Source organism: Zophobas morio, unplaced genomic scaffold (genome assembly GCF_036711695.1).
Source record: "Zophobas morio isolate AGI-343-1 ecotype UQ-CSIRO unplaced genomic scaffold, CSIRO_AGI_Zmor_V1 ptg000007l, whole genome shotgun sequence".
NCBI lineage: Eukaryota > Metazoa > Arthropoda > Insecta > Coleoptera > Tenebrionidae > Zophobas > Zophobas morio.
In genome coordinates this window covers 2,721,003-2,743,568 of record NW_026972112.1, presented here as the reverse complement: position 1 = coordinate 2,743,568, position 22,566 = coordinate 2,721,003, and the positions used below count along the sequence as shown (strand labels likewise).

At 33.5% G+C, this 22,566-nt stretch overlaps 1 protein-coding gene across 1 annotated transcript; it reads left to right on the top strand.

Annotated features, from left to right (window-relative positions):
- The first annotated feature begins 116 nt into the window (after window positions 1-116).
- On the top strand, window positions 117-22,390 carry LOC135124225 (ephrin-B1-like). The gene is made up of 3 exons (XM_064049137.1): window positions 117-334; window positions 18,350-18,932; window positions 18,993-22,390. Exons 2-3 carry the CDS (start codon window positions 18,414-18,416, stop codon window positions 19,263-19,265), a joined length of 792 nt encoding a protein of 263 aa, XP_063905207.1. The 5' UTR covers window positions 117-334; window positions 18,350-18,413; the 3' UTR covers window positions 19,266-22,390.
- Window positions 22,391-22,566: the final 176 nt, after the last annotated feature.

Here is a 22,566-nt window from a genome sequence, read left to right as displayed (position 1 = left end):
TGTGTTTGACGTGTGGTGCTGTGTAAATCCACCTCGACTCGCGAACCTGACGGAAGATTCCTGTAATCCGACTTTTGCTCTAACGTCCACCAGATGTCGCCACGTCCGTCAGTGAAGCTGAGTGACAAAATGGCAAAGGAATGTTGGTGCAAGAACCCGACTTTATGATGTGTTTTCGTGAAATTCCTAACACAATCGTGCCGTTTTTCCCAAAAATATGTTAACAAGAAAGAATTTAACTTAAAGTGCTTGGTGCGACTCGATGCGTGAGTGCGTTCAAGTCCCGTTTGCCATGTTTCTTTTCCAATTATGAACCATATACTTTTAACAATAGGTAAGCCATGTCTTATCAATCACCTTTGTATATTTTTTATGAATCGTAATTTGATTTATTGATCAATTGGCGTGAATTATTCAGCGTTACAGCACTGCCGCCCACCGGGGGCGGCCCCCGCCGCCGGAAAATCGCCTCGTCTTCCACTACCACATCCACAAAAATCCTTTATTGCTCCACCACGATTTGCATTTGCTGGGGCCAAAAAGGCGTGCGGCCCGAATTAACGCTTAATTTGCTTTGCCGATAATCAATTTAGATTTTTAATCTGGGGCCATTGTGATCGAATTTTTCGGATCGGGTTTCCGTCTTGGCCCATTTTCGCATCTTTTGCTTTATGGAAGTTTTATTGGCCATCATCTGCACGTTGTGTGTTAATTGCGGCTGCTGACACTTCTTCATTAACGTCGAGGTATTTATGATTTTAGTGCCTCGAGCAGTTGGGAATAATTAAAACGGGAATAAATAGAAAAATTCGGTCGGTGTGAATAGTGGACAATCAGCTGTGAAGTGTTTTTTTGGAAAAAATCGGAAATGAATGCAGCGCTTATAATTCCATTTTTCTTGCACGAAATGTAATGGAATTCTTTGCGGTGAATGTCGGTATTTCCTCTTTTGTCACAGGTTTTTTTTTTTTAATTGAACGTCCATTTGTTCGTAGGAGAAATAATCTACTAATAATGTTATATCTAGTGACCTTTCAAATTTGAGGTGACATAAGCCTACTTGTTGTTGTTTTAGAGATGACTCGGTGACGTTTGTTACAAATTACATGTGTAACATTGACCTTTAACTATCTGTTATGTAAAGTGATAACTGTAAACTGCTTGTCAAGCTGATAAGACGTTCCGAGTGATAAAGTTTTCACACTTCATGTTTCCTTATTCATGTGCTAATTACAATACCAATATTTGATAACGTCTTCATGGACTAACAGTTGCATAAATAGTCAGAATAGACACATTTTTGAGTAAGTTTAGAAATTACAAAGACAAAAGAAAAGTTGTCATAAATTTAAAGTTCACATGTAACAATTGTCTAGGCGAAGAAGTTCAAGAAACGCAGTTATTGAATAATCAATAGCTGATAGAACATCTTATGCATTTATATTTAAATATTCTAACCGAATGCTTGTGTTTATAGTGTTCGAGAGGGATTCACTAAACGTGACATTATTACAACAAGCCTGAAGAACAGCCAAATCTGGCCCGAAACGTTGCGTTATATTAAAAATAAAAAACGCCAACCAACTGAGACTTTTTTATTGAAATTTATTCAAGACCCGAGAACTCCAAGCTTGTTCGTCCCTCATACAAAGCTAGTGGCTAGATCTGGGCACTATTGAAATTTGTATATTTAGTATTTTATATTTTCATTAGTGGATGTGTCAAGTAAACTTAAACCACTGCCAAAAATATGTCAAGTGTATAACCTCTACATGTATTACACGTATCCAAAGCGGTGTTCCGTTCCAAGCAGCAAAACTGCTACACATGTAAATCCCATCAAATAACTCAATTTAAATTTTTTGCCCACAAATACTGCGCTTATCGCGGCCGCGTAAGCGCATTGTTGCCCATAAATATCACAATTTAAGCCTCTGCTCGTACTTAATTAACAACTATTAAATGGCCAGTTAATTTTGTAATTTAATCGCAAACAGAATGAGGAAGTCGTTCCCATAACAGACCTATAAGTTAACAAACATCGGTAATGATCGACCATTTCGCAATCACCTCCTTGTTCATTTCCTCAATTTTTCTGTGGGAACCTCAGCAACAAGCACACAAAACAGACATTTGTCGACGTAGAAAATTATTTTCTCATTTGCCTATTCTGGACGTAATAATGCTTTTAATATAAAATTGTACATATTTGTTCAGAGTAAATACACGATTTATAAATCGGTACGTTTTCGTGTGTTTTTGAAATATGAATTATAGAAAGTTGGATCGTTTGTAGTTCTTGCGGGCTTCGCAGCGATTGAGTATGATTTCACGGTTTAATTTTGATTTGAGGTGCAGCAAAAACCCTGACCTGTCGTGTGGGAGCATGAATAATAATTCTGGAAAATATATCTCGTTTCCGGTGTTTTTACTGGTTAATTTGCGTACGAAATTTGTTCTTTTAAACTTTACTTTGGACAAAATTTATGCAAATCCAAATTAATCCTGTGAATAGTGCAACAATGACACAATGAAACTTTCTAATAAGGAAGTCGATATATGTATTAATTAAGATCAGAGATAAATATTTGTTCAGGAACTCCTTCTACGAGCAAGAATTTTGTGTTTATTGAGGTATTTCTGCTTTCGACTTGTCGTAACTGCTACAGCATGAAAAAGTCGGTCCCCCATTTCCGTCCGTCTGTTGCATGTTGGAAAACAAAATTTGTAAAAGCAGATTTTATTACAGTTTGTGTCGGAACGTTTCAAATTAATTTGTTCATCCCTCCTGAAAGGTCAGTGACGTCATAGAAAACATTGATTAGATTTGTTTATAAAATATCTGCTTGGTAAATTTTTGCCATGTGAAGTTCAAGGTAGCAATACAAGTGGAGTGTTGGTCACTTGCGCGCCACGGTTAGTTTACCCTATGTGGTAGCTCTAATACCCAAAAAGAACTTATAAGGGTTATCACTGCCTACAGGTCCTTAAAAAATAAAATTTCTGAACAAACTGTTTTATTTTTTACGTGATACCTATTGGTAGAAAATTTAAGAGGAATAAAAATATTTGTCAATATGCGAATAACCGAGATTACATACGTTAGTTCACGCTGAGTTTTAATCCAAGTTAAATTGAGGTAAAATCTGTGTAATTATATGCAAATCTTTCTGACCGCTGCGTGCAACTGACCCCTGCTTGTGTTAATAGAACCTGAATGACACTATGCCAGTAGCAGGTAGAATTTAAAACTCGTTTTTTTATCATTTTTCTCTTCAGTTCTCTCAATTTGTGTATATTTTTACCCAAGGGTAGTTGACATTGGTTGACCCTGATGTGTTGCCGTCCAACCCCTTATAATCACGTGATAAAATTTTAACTTCTGTATTGTAATAGGGTCCATCCGACGACTCCCAACTTTTATGTTTTCTCGACGTTTCATGGCTCCTAGAGTACGAAAAAATAGGTTCCCCTGTCGTCTGTGTTAATTTTTATTGGATACATCCATAATCCCCATCATCAATTTGATCACACTCCGGTATAGGCCATCCACGGAAACAGTGGTTTTACGACTTTGACTCCTTCGCCATTCTTATCAACGAATAATGCAGGTTACTAGACGTAAATTCATGGCACCACTCCAAATTTACTTTGCGGTTCTTTATTGTGGATGTTTCTTCGCAAACGCCAAGCTTGGCAAATCCAAAATGATAAAACCACTATTTTCGTGGATTGTCTATACTTTTGGTTTATGAATCCGCCTCGAGTTTTTACCTCAGGCAATCAGATTTTCGCTTTAAAGTTGTTTCTATAACAATCTTTCTAATAATAAAAGATATCTATCTATCTATATTTTTACTTCTCGACCGTAAGCGAAGTATTGTAATCGAGTCCGTCGCCGACTCTGTACTTTTACGTTTTCCCGACGTTTCTTGACCCCTAAAGTCTCTCTTTTCCATCTGTCTGTCTGTCTGTCTCTCTGTAGATTATGACTCCGTGTTGAGTTTTTACCCGAAACGTCCAGATTTTTGGAAAAAAAAAATTAAAATTATAAAACTACATGCAATTTAATTTTGAATCTGCAAAACCGAATGCTTTGAAATCTTGCAGATGTTTTAAGGTTATGTCTGGATCCTTTAAAATTTCAATTTTTTGATGTTTCGATTGCCCGATTTTTCAAGGATTTTTCGTTATTTTAGTTTTGGAATTTTTTAATTTCTCGATTTTTCAATTTTTTTTGGTTCTTTGATTTTTCAATTTTTGGATTTTTAAATTTTGCATGTGCAAGTTCTATTTTTTGATGGACCAGTTCTCGATTTTTCAATTTTTAGTTTCTTCGATTTTTCCATATTTTAATTTTTGAACGCTTTTAATTTTATATTTTTTGGTTTTTCTTGATGTTTCGATTTTTCAATCTTTCGATTTGTTGTTTAATTTCTTAATTTTTCGTTTTTTGATTTCGATTTCTCAATTTTTCAGTTTTTCGATATTTCTGTTTTTCAGCTTTTTGCATTTTATGAATTTTTAATTGGATTTATTGACATCTCAGTTTTTCGATTTATAAAATTTTTCGCTTTTTAGATTTTTAGATTTCTCGAATTATCAAATTTTCGGTTTCTCAGTTTTTCAACATTTCAATTTAGGGAATTTTTTGATTTCTGGATTTTTTAATTTTTCGATCTTTCGATTATTAAGTTTCGCAATTTTTTAATTTCTCGATTGTTAGTTTTTTCTTTGGCTTTTCGATTTTTCAGTTTTCCGATTTCTAAATTTTATATTTTTGTTCTAGTTTTCGATGTTTCGGTTTCGTGATATTTCAATTTTTCGATATTTTTGACTTTTTGATTTCTCGATTTTTCAGTTCTTCAATTTTTCAATCTTTCGATTTGTCGATTTATCGAGATTTCGATGTTTTAATTTTTCGATTGTTCAATTTCTTAATTTTTCGTTTTTTGATTTCGATTTCTCAATTTTTCAGTTTTTCGATATTTCTGTTTTTCAGTTTTTTGCATTTTATGAATTTCTAATTGGATTTATTGACATCTCAGTTTTTCGATTTATAAAATTTTTCGCTTTTTAGATTTTTAGATTTCTCGAATTATCAAATTTTCGGTTTCTCAGTTTTTCAACATTTCAATTTAGGGAATTTTTTGATTTCTGGATTTTTTAATTTTTCGATCTTTCGATTATTAAGTTTCGCAATTTTTTAATTTCTCGATTGTTAGTTTTTTCTTTGGCTTTTCGATTTTTCAGTTTTCCGATTTCTAAATTTTATATTTTTGTTCTAGTTTTCGATGTTTCGGTTTCGTGATATTTAAATTTTTCGATATTTTTGACTTTTTGATTTCTCGATTTTTCAGTTCTTCAATTTTTCAATCTTTCGATTTGTCGATTTATCGAGATTTCGATGTTTTAATTTTTCGATTGTTCAATTTCTTAATTTTTCGTTTTTTGATTTCGATTTCTCAATTTTTCAGTTTTTCGATATTTGTTTTTCAGTTTTTTGATTTTTCAATTTTTCCATTTTATGAATTCGATTTCTTGACATCTCAGTTTTTCGATTTATAAAATTTTTCGCTTTTTCGATTTTTAGATTTCTCGAATTATCAAATTTTCGGTTTCTCAATGTTTTAACATTTCAATTTTGGGAATTTTTTGATTTCTGGGTTTTTTAATTTTTCGATTTTTTGATGTTTCGATTGCTTGATTTTTAGATTTTTCGTCATTTTAGTTTCAGAATTTTTTAATTTCTCGATTGCTCGTTTTTTCTTTGGCTTTTAGATTTTTGTTCTATTTTTTGATGTTTCGGTTTCGCGATATTTCAATTTTTAGATTTTTCAATTTTTCAATATTTTAGACTTTTAGATTTCTCGATTTTTTGATTTTTCAGTTCTTTGATTTTTCAATCTTTCAATTTGTCGATTGATCGAGATTTCGATGTTTCGATTTTTCAATTTTTCAGTTTTTCGATATTTCTGTTTTTCAGTTTTTCGATTTCTAAATTTTAGATTTTTGTTCTAATTTTTGATGTTTCGGTTTCGCGAGATTTCAATTTTCGATATTTTAGACTTTTTGATTTCTCGAGATTTCGATGTTTCAATTTTTCGATTGTTCAAGTTCTTAATTTTTCGTTTTTTGATTTCGATTTCTCAATTTTTCAGTTTTTCGATATTTCTGTTTTTCAGTTTTTTGATTTTTCAATTTTTTCATTTTATGAATTTTTAATTCGATTTCTTGACATCAGTTTTTCGATTTATCAAATTTTTCGATTTTTAGATTTCTCGAAGCATCAGATTTTCGGTTTTTCAGTTTTTCAACATTTCAATTTTGGAAATTGTTTGATTTCTGGATTTTTAATTTTTCGATTTTTTGATGTTTCAATTGCTTGATCTTTCGATTTTTCGTCATTTTAGTTTCGAAATTTTTTAATTTCTCGATTGTTCGTTTTTTCTCTGGCTTTTCGATTTTTCAGTTTTTGGATTTCTAAATTTTAGATTTTTGTTCTAATTTTTGATGTTTCGGTTTCGCGATATTTCAATTTTTCGATATTTTAGACTTTTTGATTTTTCGATTTTTCAGTTCTTTGATTTTTCAATCTTTCGATTTATCGATTTATCGAGATTTCGATGTTTCAATTTTTCAATTGTTCAAGTTCTTAATTTTTCGTGTTTTGATTTCGATTTCTCAATTTTTCAGTTTTTCGATATTTCTGTTTTCAGTTTTTTGATTTTTCAATTTTTCCATTTTATGAATTTTTAATTCGATTTCTTGATATCTCAGTTTTTCGATTTATAAAATTTTTCGCTTTTTCGATTTTTAGATTTCTCGATTTATCACATTTTCGGTTTCTCAGTTTTTCAACATTTCAATTTTGGGAATTTTTTGATTTCTGGATTTTTTAATTTTTCGATTTTTTGATGTTCTAGTTTCTCGATTTTTCAATTTTTAGTTTCTTCAATTTTTCCATATTTTAATTTTTCAGTGCTTTTAATTTCATATTTTTTGGTTTTTCCATCCTTTGATGTTTCGATTTGTCGATTTATCGAGATTTCGATGTTTCAATTTTTCGATTGTTCAATTTCTTAATTTTTCGTTTTTTGATTTCGATTTCTCCATTTTTCAGTTTTTCGATATTTCTGTTTTTCAGTTTTTTGATTTTTCAGTTTTTCCATTTTATGAATTTTTAATTCGAATTCTTGACATCTCAGTTTTCAATTTATAAAATTTTTCGCTTTTTCGATTTTTAGATTTCTGGAATTATCAAATTTTCTCAGTTTTGCAACATTTCAATTTTGGGAATTTTTTGATTACTGGATTTTTTAATTTTTCGATTTTTTGATGTTCCAGTGTCTCGATTTTTCAATTTTTAGTTTCTCCAATTTTCCCATATTTTATTTTTTCAATTTTTTGGTTTTTCGATTCTTTAATGTTTCGATTTTTCAGTTCTTCGATTTTTCAATCTTTCGATTTGTCGATTTATCGAGATTTCGATGTTTCAATTTTTCGATTGTTCAATTTCTTAATTTTTCGTTTTTTGATTTCGATTTCTCAATTTTTCAGTTTTTCGATATTTCTGTTTTTCAGTTTTTTGATTTTTCAATTTTTCAATTTTATGAATTCGATTACTTGACATCTCAGTTTTTCGATTTATAAAATTTTTCGCTTTTTCGATTTTTAGATTTCTGGAATTATCAAATTTTCGGTTTCTCAGTTTTTCAACATTTCAATTTTGGGAATTTTTTGATTTCTGGAGTTTTTAATTTTTCGATTTTTTGATGTTTCGATTGCTTGATCTTTCGATTTTTCCTCATTTTAATTTTTCAATTTCTCGATTGTTCGTTTTTTCTGTGGCTTTTCAATTTTTAAATTCTAGATTTTTGTTCTGTTTTTTTGATGTTTCGGGTTTCGCGACATTTCAATTTTTCAATATTTTAGACTTTTTGATTTCTCGATTTTTCGATTGTTCAATTTCTCGATTTTTCGATTTTTTGATTGATAATTTTTTTTTAATTTTAAATTTTTCAATTTTTAACTTTTCGGTTTCTCCATCTTTTGATGTTTTATTTCTGGACCGTTCATTTTCTCAATTTTTCGTTTTCCCAACTTTTCGTCATTTCAGTTTTGGAATTTCTCAATTTCTTGATTTTTCAGTGTTTTGATTTTTCGATTTTTAAAATTTTCTATTTTTCGATTTCCTTGTTTTTCGATTTTTCGATTACTTGATATTCCTATTTATCGATTTTATGAATTTTTCGTTTCTTCGATTTCTTGATATTTTAATTTTCCAATTTTTTAAACTTAAGATTTTTCGATTTCTCGAATTCTTGGTTTTTCGATTTTTCAGTTCTTAGATATTTTTGTTTTTCAGTTTTTAATTTTTCAATTTAGGCTTCCCGAACGTAAGCTCGTCCGTCGGCCGACTCACTACTTTTACATTTTCTCGACGTTTCATGATCCCTAGAGGACGAAGAAATAGTCTCCCATTTCTTAGACAGATAATCTCCGAAAGTACTAAGTAATCATCCCCACCACTAATGTGATGACGTCACTTCAAAATTGTACATAGTAAATGGGTTTTAAATTGTATAAAATAACATAGCCCTACACATGTAGTGTATGACTCCGAATTGAGTTTTTACCCGAAACGTCCAGATTTTTGGAAAAAAAATGAAAATCATGAAACAACATTTTGTAATTTACTTTGGAATTTGCAAAACCGAATGCTTTGAAATCTTGTAGATGGTTTACAGTTACGATAAGCATGATAAATTTTTAATGAAAATATATTTACTTATCCCCTCCAAAAAATTGATGACGTCAGCTCAAAAGTTTGCCGAAGAAATTATGATGAGTCTGTACTTGTAATTTATCATTGCACTCATTTTTTTTTTTAGATAATTTGCTTATACAGGGTGACAAAAAAATTAATAAATCAGTCAATTTATTTTATTGAATAAATCAAGAGTTGCAAAACTGAATGCTTTGAAATCCTGCAGACATTTTAAAGTCATTGTAAGCAAAAATAAATCTTTAATTTTTCGAAAGAACTGCTGTACTTTATGGGCGCGGGAAGTTCTGTCGAAGTAATCTTCGATCAATTTTTTCTAACACAAATGCCGGCGGTGAGGCAACTAATAGTCGGATTATTTCGAAGTATAAACATAAACAGTCGAAGTTAAGTATGTATAGACTGAGAATACATTTTTTCCGTTGGACTGTAGTTTAGATGTGGGTTTTAAAATCATCGTGTAGATGTTAGAACGCTTCTCGTGCCTTCAGAAATTTATGATATCATCTCAAAAATCCTTAAATAAGTGTAAATTTAAAAACAAGCTGTGAAATGCGCTCTTGCGTGTTCTTTCGTAACCGATTTACGTTCTTAATTTTCTTAGAAAGTGTCCATCTAGTTCACTTAAAACTCTGGCAAGACGGTCACGAGATTATTAAAGTTTCATTGTACCGTCAAGTGAAAATTTTTATATTCACCGAAAAGTTTGATGACGTGATCTGGGCAAATTTTTAAATAAATCCTTCCTGAAACATACGATCTAACATACACGCAATGGGGGTTTTAATTTAGGGGCGAAGGAGGTCGTCGTAAATATCGACAGATTTTTTGATAAGTGCATAGCTTTTATGTGCGCCTTTTATTCTTATGTCGCCTGAGAATTTTTGTTACTACAATGTTAGAAATTTTCAAGGGATAATATGAAATTATTTAAACATAGACAGACATACCTCTTATTAAAAATGAGTCTAACTCAAAAACAATGTGTGCAGTGGCGTGCACCAGGAGTGCCACAGGGCCTTCCCTCGCCCCCGTGCTATTCACCTCTCGAAAACCCGACGCAGTCACTTCCGCATGACGAAAATCGCGCTCGTAATTTTTCACATCGTGCGTGCGCCTTATCTGCACATCTCGTTTATTTTTCGGCCGGTTCGATTGACATACGATGACTTTCCATAATCCCGATCTTGATACGGTGCCGTTTTGTGAAACTGCGGTAACGGCGTCCGCTCTAGCTGTTCTCTTAATTAGGCGCTTTTTTCGCGTTTTGTTTGTTTTCAAGCCGAGACCGGCCACTTGTCTATGAAATTGGCGACTCGTCAGGTGTCAGATCGAGTGCACTTCACCTAATTTTTTTCGATTTGGATATTATAAAAAGCAGGAAGTTAATAGCGCGCGCTGAGGCCAAAGCGTGATCACCATGACAACCATCGAAGCCCCGCACAGGGCTGATGGTCGAGGATAAATGAGTAGAATGGACGAGGAGATAGTGGGCTTTTGGACTATTGTTTGGACGGGATGGGCGATCCGGGGCGGTTTAGGCAACCAGAAATACACGCTCGGACGTAAAGCATGTAATGTAAAATTTTCAAAAAATTTCATTTCTGCTTCCTCCGGGATTTTTTTGAAATTTTTATAAAATAGTTTTCTCTAAATGTAGCTGCAATCAATTTTCCCTTCCTGCCGCATTCTTATAATTGAAAACTTCTGATTTAATAGCCTAATTAAGTAATTCTGGCCGAGACATCCACCCCCTCACATACTTCAATTCCCGGCCGAACACGAGGGTGCATTTGACGATTCCACGTCTGACACTGAAACAAGATAATTACATCAATTTTCCAAAGTGGCGAAACTTGTAATCAATTTCCTTCCGTCACACGTTGAGAGGGTGCATTTTTAAAAGGCCGCAAGACTAAACAATGAAAAGTCAACACTTAACTCGTTAACGAAGCTAATAATAACTCGTTCGATTGCGAACCGTGGATTCTTTTGATTGCACAAGAAATATTCGAAACATGACTGTCATAGTCATTTCCTTGGGTAAATAGAATTATATTAATCAGTTTCCTCACGCCTCATGTTTGGTCAGCAAACAGTGGGGTAGAACGAAAAAGGTGAAATTAAAATTTACGGGTTTTCGGTGACGTTTTTGCTTTTCGTGATCGATATTTTAATTAGATTAGAGTGTTTTTAAGAGAATTATCCGGAATCTTCGAAATCGTACCGACGGCGAGGTATAACTCAAGAAAGTGATTTTGAATTCGTGTTTAAAGTTTTTACGACTTTGACCTGGCATTACTGGATTGAATGTATGTCTGCTGAATCACTTTGTTTGAATCGGTTTGATGTTTATGGCGTCTAGTGGGACAATTAAATTTTTCTGGCTGGGAGTGCTATCTTCACTTTCTTTGTCACTAAATGGCGATTGTTGAATCGAAGAATGCGAAGAATTCTTGGCGAGGGGTCGTCTAGTAAGAAAGAAGCGCCCTGTAAGAAATTTTGTTGCAAAATTTTTTGCAGAGGTTGCACGAAACTTAAATCAATTTTGATATCTGAGGTTTATTAAACGCGTTCTTCATTTTAATATTGACTGTTTGATTTTAATTAATTATCTTAATTATTTGAACGTGCAATGAATCGTTTTCTTTCTTTATAGAGTGAATTCGTTGGGTTCGATCTCAAGTTGACTTCGATGTGGCGTAAATTGAATTCGTCACGTATCAATTCCAACCAACTGAAATTGAAGATTTTAAAAATTTGTCAGTATAACAGTATCAGTTGACGTTTCATGACGTCTAGAGTACGAAAAAATTGTTCTCCCATTTCTGTCTGTCGTCTGTCTGTTTGGGTATTTATTAGACAGATTATTTCCGAAATTGCTGGACCGATTTTTATAAAATTTGATTTAGGAAAATCATATAGGTGGTGAAGCACTAACCAAAATTTGTCTAATTATTCCCACTAACAACTTGATAACGTATCTTCAAAATTTTCTACATTAAACATTATTTGGATTTCATAAAATAATATACTCTCTTGTGCCTGTAGTTTATGAATCCGCCTGGAGTTTCAGGGGTCAAATTTTTATTTTTTATTATATTTTAAAGATTGGTGCACAGCTTTTTACTTTCTGAGCGTAAGCAAACGAAGTATTGTAATCGAGTCCGTCGGCCGACTCTCTAGTCTTACGTTTTGACGACCTTTCATGACCCTTAGAGTACGAAGAAATAGGTCTCCCGTATCTGTGATATAAAAAACGAGAAGACGGGTGGGTGGGCGGGTTTAAGTTTAAATTTTCTCTATAGAATCTTTTATAAGTAGACAATGGTACCGCCCACCCACCCCCTCTCCATTCCAGTGATTATTCTTAATATTGTTCAGTCATTTACCAAAATCAATCTTATCTTAACAAGTACTAGCCCCGCCCACCCACCCACTATTTTCTTAGAGGGAATGTTGTTTACCAGAAGCAATCTTATCTTAGCAGATACCGCATTCTAACGATTTTATCTCTCTTCAGTTGAGGTCCACCTTTCATTCGGACTAGACAAAATGAATCACTAAAATGGAGGCCGGGTGGGTGGACGGGGTGAATTATGTGGAGCGTAGGTTGTTAAAAAGAAGCATTAATCATAATTTTTTTGTTCTGCTATTTATTTGCTATAACCTATAACATTTATTTCTTCTTTCTGAAGAAAAAAATGAGAGACGGGTGGGTGGGTGGGGCTAAGTTTAATTTTTTCATACAGAATCTTCTTTAATGAATCAATAGGCCCGCCCGCCCACCCACCCCCTCTTCATTCTAGTGATTACTCTTAATATTGTTCAGTCATTTACCAAAATCAGTCTCATCTTAACAAGTACTAGCCCCGCCCACCCACCCTCTATATTCTTAGACGGTATGTTGTTTACCAAAATCAATCTTATCTTATCACTCTTCAATTGAGATCCACCTTGCATTCGGGCTAAACAAAATGAATCTCGGAAATGGAGGCCAGGTGGGTGGGCGGGGTGAATTATACGTTCTTTTGCAAAGTGAAAATGGGAACTAATAGAACATAGGCTGTTAAAAAAAGCGTGAATCGTAATTTTTTTGTTCTACTAATTTGCTATGACATTTATTTCTGCTTTCTGAACAAAAAAATAAGAGACGGGTGGGTGGGTGGGGCTAAGTTTAACTTTTTCATACAGAATCTTTTATAAAAAAAAACAATAAGGCCGCCCACCCACCCCCTCTCCATTCCAGTCATTACTCTTAATATTGTTCAGTCATTTACCAAAATCAATCTCATCTTAACAAGTTTTTTTTTTCGAAATTATGGTATAAAGTGAATTACAGTGTAGCAGTGATAAATTGAACAAAAATTTAAGAAAAGAGCAAATATTAATGTTTATCCTTCTGTTAATATTAATTGAATTTCCGTTTTATTTTTTGTTTTATTTTGATTTTTTTTTTATTCGATTTTTTTTTTATTCTTGATTCGAACCCTTTAGTGTGCCGCTTTCAAAGTTAAGTAAATGTTATGCGATTTTGATTTTTTCCCCAAACGTCTGAATATCTAGGGTTATGAACCGAACACGGATTCATAAACCACAACTATAGAATAAGCTATTTTATAAAATTTATGCAACATTCGACTAAAGTGGTGTCATCATTTTTTTGGGAGCCATAAACGGAAAAATTTCACCTTCACTTCGAGATAAAATGTAACTGTGTATGAGTGATAAAATGAATTGATTTTTTTCTAATCCTGCTCAAACCATTCGGTTTTCCGCTTCCAAAGTTAAATTATAAAACATTGTTATACAATTTTGATTTTTTCCAAAACATCTGGAAAAATGGAAAAACTTGAGAAACGAAAAATTGTGATTTCAAAAAATTAGCGGACAGTAAATAAATCCAGAATTTTTGGAAGAATTATATGATTAATAAAACGACAAACGGCAGACAGATAGGCAGAAAAAATGAAAAATAAAGATAAAATTGAAAAAAAAAATTGAGAAACTTTTATAAAATCGAAAAAAACGAGACATCGTAAAATTGAAATTTTGAAAATTCAAAAAATTGTGATACAAAATTAAAAAAATAGGGAAAATGAAAAATAAGTTTAACTTTTTCATACAGAATCTTTTATAAACAATCAATAGGACCGCCCACCCACCCACCCCCTCTTCATTCCAGTGATTACTCTTAATATTGTTCAGTCATTTACCACAATCAGTCTTATCTTAACAAGTACTAGCCCCGCCCACCCACCCTCTATATTCTTAGAGGGTATGTTGTTTACCAAAATCAATCTTATCTTAGCAGATACCACATTCTAACGATTTTATCTCTCTTCAATTGCGATCTACCTTTCATTCGGGCTAGACAAAATGAATCACGGAAATGGAGGCCGGGTGGGTGGGCGGGGTGAATTATATATTGTTTTGTAAAGGTAGAATGGGAACTAATTGACCGTAGGCTGTTAAAAAAGCGTGAATCGTAATTTTTTTGTTCTACTAATTTGCAATGACATTTATTTCTTCTTTCTGAAGAAAAAAATGAGAGACGGGTGGGTGGGTGGGGCTAAGTTTAACTTTTGCATACAGACTCTTTTATTAAAAAAACAATAGGCCCGTCCACCACCCCTTCTCCATTCCAGTCATTACTCTTAATATTGTTCAGTCATTTACCAAAATCAATCTCATCTGAACAAGTTTTTTTCTTTCGATCTTATGGTATAAAGTGAATTACAGTGTAGCAGTGATAAATTGAACAAAGATTTAAAAAAAGAGGAAATATTAATGTTTATCCTTCTGTTAATATTAATTTAATTTCCGTTTTATTTTTTGTTTTATTTTGATTTTTTTTATTCGATTTTTTTTATTCTTGATTCGAACCCTTTAGTTTGCCGCTTTCAAAGTTAAGTAAATGTTATGCCATTTTGATTTTTTCCCCAAACGTCTGAATATCTAGGGTTATGAACCGAACACGAATTCATAAACTACAACTATAGAACTATGCTATTTTTTAAAATTTATGCAACATTCGACCAAAGTGGTGTCATCATTTTTTTGGGGAGCCATAAACGGAAAAATTTCCTTCACTTCGAGATAAAATGTAACTGTGTATTAGTGATAAAATGAATTGATTTTTTTCTAATCCTGCTCAAACCATTCGGTTTTCCGCTTATAAAGTTAAATTATAAAACATTGTTATACAATTTTGATTTTTTCCAAAACATCTGGAAAAATCGAAAAACTTGAGAAACGAAAAATTGGGATATCAAAAAATTAGCGGAAAGGAAATAAATCCAGAATTTTTTGAAGAATTATATGATTAATAAAAAGACAAACGGCGGACAGATAGACGGAAAAAATGAAAAATAAAGATAAAATTGAAAAAAAAAAATTGAGAAACTTTTATAAAATCGAAAAAAACGAGACATCGTAAAATTGAAATTTTGAAAATTCAAAAAATTGTGATACAAAATAAAATGAAAACTAAAAAAATTGGGAAAATGAAAAATAAGTTTAACTTTTTCATACAGAATCTTTTATAATCAAGCAATAGGCCCGTCCGCCCACCTACCACCTCTTCATTCCAGTGATTACTCTTAATATTGTTCAGTCATTTACCAAAATCAGTCTCATCTTAACAAGTACTAGCCCCGCCCACCCACCCTCTATATTCTTAGAGGGTATGTTTTTTACCAAAATCAATCTTATCTTAGCAGATACCGCATTCTAACGATTTTATCTCTCTTCAATTGCGATCTACCTTTCATTCGGGCTAGACAAAATGAATCACGGAAATGGAGGCCGGGTGGGTGGGCGGTACGAATTATATGTTCTTTTGTAAAGGTAGAATGGGAACTAATGGACCGTAGGCTGTTAAAAAGAAGCGTGAATCGTATTTTTTTTTTGTTCTACTAATTTGCTATAAATTTTATTTCTTCTTTCTGAAGAAAAAAATGAGAGACGGGTGGGTGGGTGGGGTTAAGTTTAACTTTTGCATAGAGAATCTTTTATTAAAAAAACAATAGGCCCGCCCACCCACCCCCTCTCCATTCCAGTCATTACTCTTAATATTGTTGTCATTTACCAAAATCTATCTCAGCTTAAATTCGATTTTTTCTAACCTTGATTCGAACCATTCAGTTTGTCGCTTTCAAAGTTACATTGTAAATGTTATGCGATTTTGATTTTTTCGCGAAACATCTGAATATCTAGGGTTATGAACCGAACACGGATTCATAAACCACAACTACAGAAGTGTACTATTGTATAAAATTTAATCAATATTCGATTAAATTATACGATGGCGTTTTTTTTTTTTTTGGAGCCCTAAAGGGAAAAATTTTCATTGATAATTTCGAGTATACAGCTTTTTTCTATAAATATAACTGTGTAGCAGTGATAAAATGAAAAAAAACATTCAAGAAGAAGGGATATTGTGGATGTTTTTCCTTGTGTTGTTGAAAATTTTGGTAATATTTTTTAATATTAATTAAATTTCTGTTATAATAAAGATTTTACGGCGATCCATTAATAGTTTTTTATATGAGTGGTAAATTTTGATTTTACCAACTTTGATTTTTTTAAAGCCAATTTTTTTCTAATTCTGTTTCGAAGCATTCGGTTTTCCTTTTCCAAAGTTAAATTATTGTAAAATGCTGTTATATAAGTTTGCTTTTTTTCCAAACATCGGGATATGTAAGGTTAAAACCGAACACGGATTCATAAACCACAAATACAGGAGTATGTTATTTTATAAAATTTAATCAACATTCGACCAAATTGTAAGATGGCGCCATCAATTTTTTGGGGAGCCATACCCGGAAAAATTTTCATTAACGAATTCGAGTAAACAGCTTTTTTTTCGATCCTGTGCTATAAAATAGATTACATTTAAAGAGTTTCGGAAATAAATGTCTATCTTCAGTTCGAGATAAAATATAACTGTGTAGCAGTGATAAAATGAACAAAACATTAAAAAAGAAACGATATTGTGGATGTTTTCCTTATGTTGTTGAAAATTTAAGGAATACAATTTTGTTAATATTCTTTAATATTGATTAAATTTCTGTTATAATAAAGATTTTACGGCGATCCATTAATATTTTTTTATATGAATGATAAATTTTGATTTTACCAACTATGATTTTTTTCTAATCCTGTTTTGAATCATTCGATTTTCCACTTCCAAAGTTAAATTGTAAAATATTATATAATTTTGATTTTTTCCCCAAACATCTGGATATATAAAATTAAAACTGAACACGGGTTCATAGACCACAAATGTAGTAGTATGTTATTTTACAAAATTTAGTTAACATTTATTCGACTAAATTGTAAGATGGCGTCATCAATTTTTGGGGGAGCCATCAAATTTTTATTGACGATTTGGAGTATTATACAGGTTTTTTCTCGATCCTATGCTATACAACAGATTACATCGAAGCCGAGTTTTGGAAATAAATGTTCATCTTCAGTTCGAGCTTGAATATAACTATGTAGCAGTGATAAATTGAACAAAAAGTTAAAGAATGCGAATGTTTATCCTTCTGTTGTTGAAAATTTAAGAAATACGATTTTATTAATATTCTGTTAATATTAATTAAAATACTATGTTGCTGAAAGTTTTTTCTAATTCGGTTTTCCGCTTCCAAAGTTAAATTGTAAATTATTGTACAATTTTGATTTTTTTCCCCTAACATAGGGATCTCTAGGGTTAAAAACTGAACACGGATTCATAGACCGCAAGTGCAGGACTATCTTATTTTATAAAATTTAACTAACATTTATTCGACCAAATTGTAAGAAGCCGTCATCAATTTTTATATAAATTTTTGCTGTCTAATTTAGCAAAATTTTGACATGACGTCATCAATTTTTTAGTGGGAATGAACAGAAAAATTTTAGTGTTTTACTATTTAAACGATAATCTTCAAGCATACCTAAAATTCCATAGCAATCAGCATTGTAATTTTTAAGCTATATTTATAATAAAATCGCCAACAGACAGACATGCGGAAACGGAAGACCGATATTTTAGCTTACGTTTGAAAAGTAATAAACACTAAGGATGGCTAAGTAATTTAAAAGTTGTAATTAAGGTCGTGTGGATTTTAATTACGTACAACATATTTATTACGAATTATTATTCAGGTTTGAAATTCAAATTTAGAATTAAAAGCATGTGCAACGTAATTTAATATAGCGGCTTTTTAAATCGTTATCTCATATTGTTACAAGGGTTAAGGGTTGGAATGGGCTTTTCAATGATGGCCGAAATCCGTACTTAACAATTTTATTACAACCACTGTACATACTACAAGTTGTTAACAATCTCTAATATCCACTATTTCTTCGAACTCCTTAGCTCGATGGCCCTTTCCTCCACTACTCGAGTACATCGTGCCTCTGCAGCTAACCACTGTCTTTATTTGTATCAGCACCTCTCACGCGCGTATGTGACCGTTCCGAACACGCGGTATGATATACGCACCATAGGCGTCTCATCTACATTTTACGCAGTAATAAAAATACTAAATCTCGTTCGCTTTGCTTCAGGTTGAGCCGCCTCGTCTCCACGAAGACATGTAAAGTATCGTCCGCTCACCATAAGCAAGACAAGATGGTTTGGCAAGCTAGCGTCCTCGTCAACGGCCTAATCCTCCTCACGTTCAGCCTACACAGTTTCGTGACGGCAACGATCCCGAGCAGCGCCAAGTTCTACACCATCCACTGGAACTCGTCGAACCCCATTTTTCGCATCGACAACACCGACAACATCATCGACGTGAATCGCTACAACCTCAAGTTCGAGTACGACCAGGTCAACCTGATCTGCCCGGTGTACGTGCCGGGCACCCGCGACGAGGAGATGGAGAAGTACATCATCTACAACGTCAGCAAGGACGAGTACGAGACCTGCCGCATCACGAACCCCAACCCGCGGATCATCGCCGTCTGCGACAAGCCCTACAAGCTGATGTACTTCACGATCACTTTCAGGCCGTTCACGCCCCAGCCGGGCGGGCTGGAGTTCCTGCCCGGCCACGACTACTACTTCATCTCGACGTCGACGAGCGACGACCTCCACCGGCGGATCGGCGGCCGGTGCACCACGCACAACATGAAGATCGTCTTCAAGGTAACGGGGCAAAGCACTGAAAAAATACATTTCATGTTTATTTTAAATTGAAATTCGCAGGTGTGGGGCCCCACGCAGACGACGTCGGCGCCGACGCCGGCGACAGCGTCCCGATGGTGGCCGGTCACGTCGCCGCGCACCACCACGACGTCGACGACGACGACAACGACGACGCCGCCGCCGACGACGACGAAGAAGGCCAAGACGTACAACAAGCATCCCAACGAAGTGATGAAGAGCGAGGAACTCACGCTGGGCGCCGCCCCCGCCCCGCGAAGTGTGTGCGCGTTGGTGGCGTTGTGCGCGGTCACGGTGGTGTTCGCGATGCGATGAAAATGTTACGGATGTCTATAAGATTTAACAGATAAAAGAACGTTACGTGTCCCCCTGTGTGTACTGTCACATACGACCTAAAACTATCCTAATTTTATATAAATATTGGTAACTATTAGGCGATTAAGATAAATTATTGTTCCCACTTCTGATTTTCGCTCGGCGGTTTTCTCGCGACGGCGGAGGGGGTGGATTAGGAGGGGGGAGGGTGCGTGCGGGGGCTATATTTTTGTGATGGGTTTTTGATGGATATCGGTACGGATGGTATTTTTGTAGAGCGAAATTTTACCATGGGCGGGGAAGGGGTGGACGCGGCAGCTCGCAGGTGTGGAGGTCCGGGGGTTGCAGGTAGCACTTGTCAAAAAAAAGGGATGATAAAAATTTTAGGCACAATTTGATTTGATTTTTTTTATATATTTTATGCACAAGTTGTTTTATAGCTCTGGAATGGTTGACTTTAAGAGTGTGCGACAAGGATAGAACGTTATATTTTGAAAATACTAAGTATTAATTTCAGGAAAATTGCTTAAAATTTGTGTTTTTAAAATGTCTCAGTATTATATAGTCTGTTTCTAGTCTAATTAGATACTATGAGATTAAAAAAAACACATATGATGATTTGGTATTTCGGAAAGATATAAAAAAGTCGTCTAGTAAGCTATGATATGCATATATATATATATTTTTAATAATGACGTTGGCAGTGCCACTTTATTCGACAGTTATTTGACCGTAAATGTCAGATGTAAATGTAGTCAGTATAATTTTTTAACGTAAAATTTCAAAGGTTGCTACACGACTTTTTTTCGATCAGATGGTGAAAATTTTAGTAGCAGTTTTCCATATCTCTCTCTATATTGAATAATTATCTTTTTATACCAAAGATTCGTGGCGATTTTAAAATTATTTGGTTAAATATTCACAAGAGTACAGTTTATTTTTTGTTCATACTTTCAAAATGAAACGATTAAAAAGAAAAGAGAAGGTAAATGAAAAAAATAACAAGAACGATACAGCTTAAGTCCGTTTGCTGTCAGAATCGTGAACCCGACTTAACCCCAAAAGTTTCTTTTGTCGACCTGAAGATGCTATTAACGCGAAACATGTTGCTGACATTAATTATGCACTCTTAAGATTGTTACATTTATTGCGTAATTATATCCTGACATCAGATGCGTAATTCGTTCTTTAAAAATAATACTTATGTAATATAGAAATCGACAAGTTCCGATTTATGTATTGGAAAGCTATGAAGTGTGGAAATTCTTCAATATCAAAAGGATTTCCTGCGAAATTAACTCTTAAGTAGCTCGTCCATTAAAATTTTAGATTTTTAGGGCCTAATTCATATTTTTGGGATTTTCTCCATCCGTCTATGTAATTTTATCAAGTTGACTGCAATCCACGAAAAAAGGCTAAAAAAGTCACTATTCATTTATTAGAACAAAGCTCAAAGAATAAAAACGTTTCAGACTTGAATTCTTCATGTGCTCTAAAATGTTTTTTAGTGTGTTTATTTTTTCAAGGTTCTGGGAATTTAAAGACATGTTGCAATTAAAGCCATTAACACATTTACTGCTGTTCTCACAAAATGTCCAATTGTCTTTCGTAAATCATTAGTTGCTAAATTAGAGATTAAACATTTATTTCTAAGCTTTAACTTTGACGAGATTAGTTTGTGTATATTTTATTAGGATCACTATTGTCTTAAATACTCGTTTGGTGTACAATTAATTTTAATATACGTCCAATCAAGCGTGCTATGTCCACAAATTGACGTTTCTCGTAATCGTAACCCAACTTTTCTGACAAGTGCCACCGTTGCGACGATTTGTTCATAGCCAATGTGGATACTTTTTTTGTTTTGTTTTTTTACCGTTTTACCTTCGCGGGCCCTACACATGAACTGACAATAGTAAACGGCGATCGTTTTTCTAGTGTTGTTGAGACCTCCCCCACCAACGAACACATCAAACTCCACGTGCTAAGCCCCGCTTTAATAATTCACCTAATCCATGAAATCCCCGATCCAGCCATCCAGTCCTCGAATTTATTGTGTATATTTTAGTAATCTCCTAAACCGCCGACTGAAACCTGACAATATTTTCATTCGATTCGTTTATTTTTAACATGAATTGGTGGTGTACAGTTTTTTATATGTTGGTGTAGACACTGAAGATAATAAATAATAAATGCGCAAGCGCATTGTGACCAATTCAACGGACTAAAGCAGAAAAAATTGTGTAAATGTTATATTTTTCGGTCAGTTGATTATTTCGTAGATTATAAACAGTGTTGAACATTTCAAATAACGGCGTATTTGTATAACTGTGAAGACTGACGATAGTTTTTATTGTGTTATATATAAAGTATTAATATCTTACTAGTATAATCCTGGCGTTTTTAGTCGACACATCACGTACTTACGTTTTAAATGGTTGTGATTATTTTGATCTGTGTAATTCATTTTAGTGCCAGTTACACTGAAACACTATTTATTTATTTATTCTTGTGTATACATACGGTAGATCTGCACTGTTTAGATGGTAGCTCTAAAACTATACAGGGTGTTCCTGAATTAACACTTTGGATGGCCCATCCAAGTCAATTATTCATGACATTGTGCAATACGCTCGCAAATACTCATCATCTTCTCTTGCCATTTTTTTTTTTGTTTAATTAGACTAGCTTTAAACACTTCCACGGTACTAAAAACGCCAGTTTGAAAATGATTTGTGTCTAGAGAAGTAGTTTTACGATATTGTAATCAGATGTACTTTTAATTGCAAGCCATAGTGATAAATATTTAACTTATAAAAGACGAAAATGATCAACTATAGCAAAGGTTACTACTATTCGTTATAATTTAAGTTTTTTTACATGCGTATTTATTGGAAGATTTTGTCATTTTTGCAACATACCTACACGGAACGGACGCTTTTGCTCGATCCGTTATTTTCGACTCGAATGTTCTCATTGAAATGCCTCTGTATATATTTGTAATTGGTTTTAATATACGAAATTTTGTGTTACATTTTAATAGGTGAACACACTGTATGTATTACGATTGTAAAATGCACTCTCTATATATACATAATTATATAAATATACATACATGCCATTTTCGACAGAATTTTATTTGATCAATCAAAAAACAAGCGTGAAAACTAAATTTAAAGTCGCACGAGGCTATGCGAAACAAAGGTGTGTTGTGAATTAATTTTATAATGTTGTTATTGTGCTACTAACACAAGCTTCGTTTACGTGTTATTAGCGGGTCGTAGAAAAGGCTGTGTGTGCA